Source organism: Erpetoichthys calabaricus, chromosome 4, assembly GCF_900747795.2.
Source record: "Erpetoichthys calabaricus chromosome 4, fErpCal1.3, whole genome shotgun sequence".
In the NCBI taxonomy this organism is placed as follows: Eukaryota; Metazoa; Chordata; class Cladistia; order Polypteriformes; family Polypteridae; genus Erpetoichthys; species Erpetoichthys calabaricus.
The window spans coordinates 178308216-178317881 of NC_041397.2; the positions used below are offsets into that span (position 1 = coordinate 178308216).

The 9666-nt window shown below is 37.8% G+C and overlaps 1 protein-coding gene across 1 annotated transcript; it reads left to right on the forward strand.

Annotated features, from left to right (window-relative positions):
- The first annotated feature begins 301 nt into the window (after positions 1–301).
- Positions 302–9099, forward strand: slc25a6 (solute carrier family 25 member 6). The gene is made up of 4 exons (XM_028799986.2): positions 302–549; positions 1842–2328; positions 3870–4010; positions 8650–9099. Exons 1-4 carry the CDS (start codon positions 439–441, stop codon positions 8805–8807), a joined length of 897 nt encoding a protein of 298 aa, XP_028655819.1. The 5' UTR covers positions 302–438; the 3' UTR covers positions 8808–9099.
- Positions 9100–9666: the final 567 nt, after the last annotated feature.

Genomic DNA, 9666 nt, shown 5'->3' on the forward strand with positions numbered 1-9666 from the left:
GTCATACAATTACAAATATGCCGCACATGACCCTGTAAATCATTCTTTGACACGTTTCCAAAGTGTCCTTTGAGTACTTTGTGAAGGTTGCGGTGTTCCTCGAAAACCAACTGCTCCAATCTGCGCAGTGCTTCTGCACTATTGGCTGGCAAACACCAACATCCAATCAGATTCAAAGATTGCGAATTTGAATAAGCAGTTGATTCTATAGGAACTCTCTGTGGGGCAACCATTTGCTGAGTAAAGCCAGCAGTTCTCGCGATAATACGCAGGCAAATTTATCCCCGGCGCGGCTAAGTGTTCGTCCATTTTGTCCTAAGTCGTGGTGGGCGGAAAGTCGTCCTCTCACAGTAACAAGCCGCATTCCGTTCTCTTTACCCTGTTCTCTGTTTTTATTGGTAAATTTGTTGTCTCTATTTGACATCGATAAGTATTATTATGGCAGACCAAGCAATTTCATTCCTAAAGGACTTTCTGGCAGGTGGTGTTGCAGCAGCAATATCGAAAACCGCAGTGGCTCCAATAGAGAGAGTCAAATTGTTGTTACAGGTAACTTAAACGTTTTTAAATAGTATTCGAGTGTGGTTTGTGTGTGTTTTCGGGTTTAGAACGCTTCTAAATATTGAATTTGCAGTTTTAAGGAATGCACGCTTTTGTGTGTCTTCTGATACAACCTTGAGTATCCTCCTGAAGCAGCCATATTGATCTTGACGAGAGTCTCCCGGCTATTTTTTCCTACGTCTTCTGTGTTTTACTGTATGAGTTCCATCGTATTATACGTTACTTTTAGATTGCCATCGTTTTAATGTGTTTTGAATTACTTACAAATTGTCGGTTATCGGTTAATTAAGAAACTGGTAAACCCTTTTATAAATCAACCTGCCGGGGCATTAATATCATTTTTTTTCATAATGGCCCAGCCATGTTGGTATACTGCTTTACGGCATCTGAAGCGGTAACCCGCAGTGTCGTACGTTCAACCTTCTCTTCGCCTAGAAGGCTTTGCTTGTGATCAGCATTGCGGTTTACGTCTATTTGCGACTCGACTGATTTTCATTTTACGCGTATGACCTTAAACAGTTGTTACTTGTATTATGGTCGATAATCCGAAAAGTAGTACATTACGTAATCAAGTAATTTAGACAATTACTGAAGCGTTGCTTTGCTTGTTGAATGTTATTTAAAGTTATGGTGTAATATTGATGGGAACATAATTAACATGTGCCTAATGCGAAATGTTAATTATTCGGTATATTCTTTTTTTTGAACGGTGTAAAATGTCTTTGTAATATTCATATTGTGTGTATCAGAGTGATTCAGATAGAATAGAATTACCAGTGTAATACTTCTCCAGAAGAAACTGTTCCTCTAGGTTTAATGGAAAATTCCAAACGCGTGTATCCAGGATACGTTTAGTTATTTTGAGCCAAGGCGAGTTATGTAGTTCCTTGTATGATGTACATTGTCCACTAAATCACTCTTAAATTGTGGTAGTGTGTGTGTATACATATGTTACGGGTAAAGCCCGGAAATTGGATAAACCTAGCATTACCTTGGTAATCATGGTTTTATCCATTTGGATAAAGCCTGGTTTTAACAAAATGTTATTTCTAATTCCAACTCTTGTTGGATAACGCGATCTTTACCTGGGTAATGCTAGGTTTGTCCAATTTTTGGGCTTTACCTAACATATATTGACAAGATAAGTTAAGATCACGAGTGATGCCCCTTAGGTAAAATGAGAAGTACTTGGGATAAAGTTGGTGGAGCAGACGCACAATCTGCTCTCAAGCCCTAATTTTTTTTCTCTCTCTCTTATCCCACCCCTTCTCTCCTTTTAGGTGCAACATGCCAGCAAACAGATTGCAGTAGACAAACAGTACAAAGGAATCATTGACTGTGTAGTTCGAATTCCCAAGGAGCAGGGCTTTCTTTCATTCTGGCGTGGAAATCTAGCAAATGTCATCAGATACTTCCCTACACAGGCCCTAAACTTTGCCTTTAAGGACAAATATAAGCAGGTTTTCTTAGGAGGTGTTGACAAGCACACTCAGTTCTGGCGTTACTTCGCTGGTAACTTGGCATCTGGCGGTGCTGCTGGAGCAACATCTTTGTGTTTTGTATATCCCCTTGATTTTGCCCGAACCCGTTTAGCAGCTGATGTGGGCAAAGCAGGTGCAACTAGAGAATTCAATGGTCTAGGTGACTGCCTAGTGAAAATTACCAGATCTGATGGCATTCGAGGCTTGTACCAGGGCTTCAATGTATCTGTTCAGGGAATCATCATCTACAGAGCAGCCTACTTTGGCATCTATGATACAGCAAAAGGTAAGTGGTAAAATATATTGATTTAACAAAAAAATTATTCAAAGAAGTAACCTTAATGTTTGTTTTTCCAGGCTTTATGCAGAATGTCTCATGCAGCAAGCAAACATTTTTTTGAAGACACTATCTGAAATCTGATTTCAGATTGTGGTCATAACAGATTTTGGACAGAGTTGAATATAGAATTGATGGTGGGGATTTGAACATGTTCTAGCTCTGATTAGCTATTAGGTCAAACTGATTCATGATCCTTCCTTCATGGTATTAACATTTAGGAGTTCTTCGAATTCTAAGCACATCTTCTCACATAATTTATAAGGATCTTGTATGTATAATGTGTCTTGGCACACATGGGGCCATTAAAAATTTGGCATTTTCTACAGAGAAAATTAAGGGTTTTATGTTCTATTTTCTGTGAGTATGACACAAAGAAAACCTTTGCACTTCAGCATCTTACATATTGTTATGGGTGTTTTTCTTGATTTGTATGAACTCTGGTCATTTGTGATTTGTTCCTAAGCATACTTTGGACTCCTGTCAAATAAAAGTGCTGACTCTGACTCCTGCTTTCAAGTGGCAAGATGGCCAATAGATAACTCCTTCCTCTTATAGAGTTGCTAGAAGTTTAGTTGATTTGGTAGTGTGAAGACTTGAGTAGCATAGTTTTTATATTCTTAATTTTTATGCACATGTTGTTCTGGAAATAGAACAGTAGTACAGTTTATTGCGTGTATTAAAAAAAAAAAAAAAAGTATCTTGAACACATAATGGGGGGGGGGGGGGTGATGCATAGATCTTTGTTGGCAAAGCAGAGTAGTGATTGAGGACTTTATCTGTTTTGCTATATGGTTGAGACATGGACACTATGCAGTGACTTGATGAAGACGGACTCCTTCAGTACTGTTCGGAGCATCCCTGGGTACCATTGGTTCAACTTTGTGTCAAACGTGCGGTTACTCATGGAGTTCTGAATGTGGAACATTACCTGCATTGTGAGGGGGCATCGGTTGCAGCACTATGGACATGTGGTGCGATTCCCTGAGAGTGAACCGGCTCACAGGATCCTCTCTGTTGAAGACCTGAGTGGCTGTACCAGGCCAAGGGGATGCACATGTAACACCTGCATGTGGCAGGTAGATGGTCATTTCTTGGAGGGTGGGACTAAACCGGGTCAGGGTGGGGTTTTTGCCAACCCAAATCCCAAGCTTGTTTCGTTGTGTGGGTGGTGTGGCAACAAGCTGTACCTGTGCATGGTCCCTGACCTGAAAATGGCGTGAAATTGCACTACTTATATTGGCACAAGGAATAGATACATATTACAGTGAATAACTGATTGGTTTCGGTTTATTAGTAAAGTGAGGAGAAACTTTTAGTTACTAACATTTAGATCCAAACTTCAACTCAGCATCATATTTTTGAAGGTTTGGTACGATTGAACTGAAAGCATGTAATGTTTTCACATGGCTGTTAACTTTAATCCCAAGCATGTTACTTTATATTTTCTTCTAATCTCAAGTGTTTGCATTCCTTTTTCCCTTTACCAGGTATGCTTCCAGATCCTAAGAACACCCATATTGTGATCAGCTGGATGATTGCACAGACGGTCACTGCAGTGGCTGGTGTTGTCTCCTATCCCTTTGATACTGTTCGTAGGCGTATGATGATGCAGTCTGGGCGTAAAGGAGGTAAGGTTTGGTTTTGATATATTTGTAGAGCATACTGGTGTCCTAGTTAAATTGTAATTTTTGCTTAAAGTGGCTTTTGTTTTTTATCAGTAGCGTTTAAAAAGGTTTAGTTTTAATTTATTAGTATAGTTTGGAGTAACTGTTTACTATCTTGGCACTGTGTTCCAATATAAAGTTTAAGGATGTAGTCATACTTGAAAACTATTCAAAGATGTTGACATTTCTGCCATACTTTTTTAGTTAATACATTTTATTTCTCCAATTTGGAAAATGCCAGTTACAAGGTGTAGCCAGAATATATTACATTGAAAAAATCTTTTTGATAATGTCTATCAACTCTTTATTCCGTTGATTACTTTTTACGCCAGGTTCCAGACGTCCAAATTTTCACTAATTTGTCATAAAGCTTAAACTTAGTTTAAGTATTAATTTGTGGTGGCCTGTTTCCATAAAGACTGTATTTTATTATGTCTTAGTAGTTGTGGACACAAAACAAGATTTGTGTGTCTTGTTAGTTTGGTATGGCTGCTTTTAACACTTTCAGGTGTATGATAAGCTTTGTTCTACATGGGTTATTGACCCCAGCGGCATAATGCATGTAAACTGACACACACCAACAAAATCCATTAATGGATACTGTTCAGATTACCACAGTGGAGATCAGTGCATTTTTATGACATCCGTCATGTGTTTTGTGCAAAGTTGTACCAAAGCGCACAATTGTGCACGTTAGGTTTTTTTTTTTTTTGTTTGTTTTTTTTCTCTTGCAGGAAAGTGCACATGATAGTCCACTCTTTGCTCTTCTCTAGCAAACAACGTTTCTGGTTTTCTGAATCCTTCAAATGAGGTTGAGCATATGCACACTCGACATTTTATCATTTGTCTCCTCTGTAGTTATGGTATTGTAAGCACCATCATAATTGGCAAAGAGGGCATTATAAAAACTGCACTCTACAACTTGTTACAAGGTTTAATCAAATACTTGCGTGAAAACAATTCTGGTATTTTCACCACAATTAAGGAACTTTTACTTGAACACAAAATGAATGGAATGCATACCTGTGTTAATGCATCTCTACACAGGTGTGACTCAAGGTGCATTGGAATTCATTGTAATAATAAATTACCTAATTTTTAAGTTTTCAGTTTGTGCTTTGTCCTTGGCACACAGTGTCGTTATTTTTGTTTATAGACTAATGTCTCAACTCTTATCTCCCGCCTCCCCATTTGAAACGTTTTGTTGGGCTTTAACCATAACATTTATTTCTATAGTACATTTTCTTACAAAGAATGTGATTTACAAGATGTCAATTACATGAAAAAACTGAACAAGAATGAATAAATGACATACCAAATATAGTAGATGAATATAAATTGCTAGCACAGATCTGCAAACAATAGAAATTTCCCATGTTTGTAGAATCATTTTTAAATTTCTAATGATAAACCCAATTCTTACAGGGTAAAGAATTAGGTTTGTAAAGTGTTCCTTATGAAGAAACAACAACCATTTTTAATTGACGTTCTGAAATTTTTTTCCATAAACAAACCATATGGCTAGTCTCATGAGTAGTGACTTCTTGCTGGAAATTTTATTAAGGGGTGTGGTTTTAGGTTATGTTCAGTTGCCAAAACTTAGTACCAGAAACTGTCATACTGTGTATTTATTTCACTGCTCTTTTAATATAGTGGAAAGCCTTGTCTCGGGCAAGGGATAGGTTTCATGGTGTCATATAGGTACTTCAGTAATACGCATCAGTGGCTTTAATGCAGCATACCCATGTACAGCGTTAATTTGTAGGCAACTTGAGCTCCATGCATTAATTGCATCTAAAGCAGACATTGTTTCAGTTCAATGTAGATGGTGCTTTTTTTGTTGGTGCTTTGTTTTACAAAGATGACACTTAGGCAGTTGACATCAATGCTTGACACATACAGCAAATAATACTGAGAAATTATACATGCTATATATTTTGAGACTGGTGAACACAAGGACTCTCTCACACTTTCTTGTACTATTGTGCCCAAGGGCAAGCAAGATGGTGTAAGAGCACGGAGAGGAGTGCATCTTGTTTGACATTTTATTTGAGACAAAGCTGTAAGCAGATACACCTCTCACACTTTAAACTTTGAAGGTCCATCACCAGCTTGCATGACATTTTTTGTCAGTTGAATTTCTAACGTATTTTTTTTCCAGTATGCTGAAGGTTTTTGTACACAAATGCATGGTACTCATACTCTTGAGTACAGTTGGCCCTTGGCGTCTGCTGAGGTTTGATTCCAGGACTCCTCCGCAGATACCAAAATCTGTGCATGCTGTAGTCCTTTATGTAAACTAGCCGAATGTGGTGTTCAGGACAAAAAAAAAACAACCAAACATTCCTTAGCAGTTTTACAATATTGGTGAACTTGCAGAGTTGTCCTCCAAGTGACAAGAATTATCCAGAGCAGAGAATATGGACCCTTCTCTGCAACTGGGACAGATCTGGAACTCGCTACCATCTGAGCTTACAAATAGTGAATCATTTTCACTTGAAACTCATTTGTTTAAGACTGCTTTTTCTCTTTGATTGCAATTGCTTTGTCTGATTTTAATTTTTGTATTTTAGTTTTGTTTATAATCTGTTTTCTCTTTTGTATGGTGTCCTTGAGTGTTTAGAAAGGCACCTACAAATAAATAAAATGTATTTATCGTATCTTGGATGAGAGGGATGTGTAGTCGAGTGCAGCTGTAGCACGTATTGAGCAGGACAGGCTGGAACCGATCTTGGCAATCGAGTGGTACCTTGCTTTGTGAACGTACAATGAGCATGTACCACATGGCTGTTTGTCTGCTAGGGTTCAATTTGAAGTGAGGTACAAGCGTTCATCTCACCAAGTGACTCACAATTGTATAATTCGCACCAATTCCTGTGTCTGTGGTTGAGTGTGAGCAGAGTGGTCTGCCTCATACGCATACAGGCCTTTATTTTATAGGTCTTATAACGTATTTGCATTTAGCTGCACGCATCACCCAACCCCCCAACAACCCCGTGTACTTGGCATCACCTCTTTTCCACTAGCAGAACTCTCACTTCCACAAATTTCAACTTTTTGCTTTGCGCAAATGTGGAGTTATTTTTTTAAAATCCCTGAGGCCCATTAAGGCACATTTATTCTCTGGCACAGACAGCTGCAGACATAGTCATGCACAGATGATGCCAATTCTGGTCTCTTTATAGTTCATCTGTTAAGTGCAACACTATGTGATGAATCCCCCTGCTTTTTAGTGTTTTTTTTTTTTTTTTCTTCTTCTTCTTTGTTTTTACATACCAATCTTGCATATATTTCTTTTTCTGTCTGGGCTATTTCTCACCATAATTCTGTGGACTATTGGCTATTGTGCTTTTAATTTTGGACTGTGTTGGTGTGGGTAGTGACACTTTACATAACTGTTCCTCCAAAGGTTGGGAGCATGTGCTGATAACGCATTGCCACACCTACCACCTGATGAACCTCCTGGATTGGGACCCATGTGTAGTGGGTGACACCTCAGCACCACACTAGAACAGTGTGAGGTTTTGTATGGTAGCTGGAGTGCCAATCCTGTCATAAATCCCCAGATGTTCTCTGTTAAGTTGGAGGACCTGCAACTTCATTTAATTGCAGGTTAAAAGCCTTGCTCAAGGGACCTGCACAAAGTCTGAATGGAGTAGAGTCACTTCTTGTGTTTACAGTTTCGATCAGGCAACCTTCGTATTGCTGGCGTAGATCCCTAGCCTCAGAGTCACCTCTCTGCCGTTACTCCAAATAGTGCATGTTTTCTTGTTTAGTGCATGCGTAGTCAACATACACAGGACTGTGCAGTTACAAAATTCTACAGGCACGTGATCGCTGATGCAAGGGTCCTTGCACCAGGACTGGTAAAAATTTGTGATGCCCTCCCTGGTTTAGTGGACTCTTGTGGCAACATGGATGTGTCCAGCATAAACAGGCTTTTAGCCTTTGAACTGACAGTGATTAAATCCCTGCACTTTGTACACACCTCTCATTGCTACTACTGATTTAAATGGTTTAGTGAGGTCATTAGACTGATCCTGCCTCAATGACTAGTGACCTGTGGCAGAGTCCTAAGAGGACAATCTTGACTATAAAGGAAGTAAAAAAAAAAAAAAATAGTAAAAAGGTTTATGTAGGTGAAATCTTGGAAGGAACCTTAAGAGGTGAGAGCGGACGGTTGGCACATGGCAAATAGCTTTTTGGAACTTTCTCAATTTTTTTGAGCTACCTATTATCCTGTGAATATGTGATCAGTGTAATCCTGTCTTGATGTACAAACATGTAATGGTTAAAGTTTTTCCAGTTGACTTTTTTGTTTGTAATAACTAATCAAGGATTAAATTGGCTAGCACTTAAATTCTATTGACTTTTGATTTAACATTTTCTAGTGTCAGTTTTTTTTTTTTAAATGAACACGTGCCTTTTACAAGAATATTGTCTTATCTCATTCTGAACATTTTTTGTAGTTCAAAGTAGGCTCCAAATATTTTAAAATGTTGATGTGATATTAACATTCATTGCATTGTTTTTTGTTTAGGCATTATTTGAAAGATTAAATTTTTTAATAATAAACTTCTGTCTTGTCTCTTTTTCTCCCCAGCTGATATTATGTATTCTGGAACAGTTGACTGCTGGAGGAAAATTGCAAGGGATGAAGGTGGCAAGGCTTTCTTTAAGGGTGCATGGTCCAATGTTCTCAGAGGCATGGGGGGTGCTTTTGTGCTTGTCCTTTATGATGAATTTAAGAAGTATGTGTAAATTTCAGAGTTTGCATCATTCCAGTAGAAGGTGGGAACAATCTTAAAGAAATTCGACCATTTAGAATATAAAATAAGGACCATTAATCGTGTTCAGATTCCTTCCTGCCTGATGTGTGCCGGGTCCAGCAAATGTCTAGCACTTGAAATATAGTGTCCAAGATATCTTAACTTAATGAATCATGTATTTTTTCCACTTAAACATTATGTACTGTTTTTTTGCACAGCTGTGTGTGTAGCGGTTTTGTTTTAAATTGGGACATTCTCCTTAAAAATAAAGGAATTTAACATGTTCTGTTTTGTCCTTTTTTTTTTTTTTTTTTTTAACCCTGTTTTGTTGCTGATTGGTAAATTTAGTTTTCTAAATATTTAATCTGCAGTATTTTAGAAAATCTTTCCTCTTATGGAATTATATGGATGTTATGCTGCTGCTAATGTTGTTACTACACAAATAATCTCTCAATGGCCATAATTTGCCCAGTGAAATATTTTTTTTCTTTTCATAATTTCAGTAGACAATAGCTTCAGTATGTCTTGCTTTTATGGTTCAGATTTAGAACATGTTTAGAGTTCTGTGTTTTTGAAGAAATCTTAGTTGTCATGGGAAACTTGTTAATCTTCCACTTAGGACATGGATAGAGAATTTTCAGGTTATTTTTTAAATATTTAAAGTTAAATGATTCTGAAGGTACAGTTTAAGCTGTATATATTTGAACTTCTTTATTGCTGACCTTGCAAGACCATTTTTGACACATTGAACCCATCCTTCAATGTTGTCTTAAGAGTAGTTTTCTGTATTGATGCCTCCAAATGTATCTGTCATTTGAATTAAAATATTCTTCTGTCAAACTTTTTTGATG

What these genes read in the sequence shown, in the direction of transcription:
- slc25a6 (XM_028799986.2), top strand. Translation starts at nt 439, where the DNA reads ATGGCAGACCAAGCAATTTCATTCCTAAAGGACTTTCTGGCAGGTGGT. An exon ending in GAGTCAAATTGTTGTTACAG is followed by an intron (nt 550 to 1,841) that starts GTAACTTAAACG and finishes CTCTCCTTTTAG; the next exon opens with GTGCAACATGCCAGCAAACA. An exon ending in GCAGTCTGGGCGTAAAGGAG is followed by an intron (nt 4,011 to 8,649) that starts GTAAGGTTTGGT and finishes TTTTCTCCCCAG; the next exon opens with CTGATATTATGTATTCTGGA.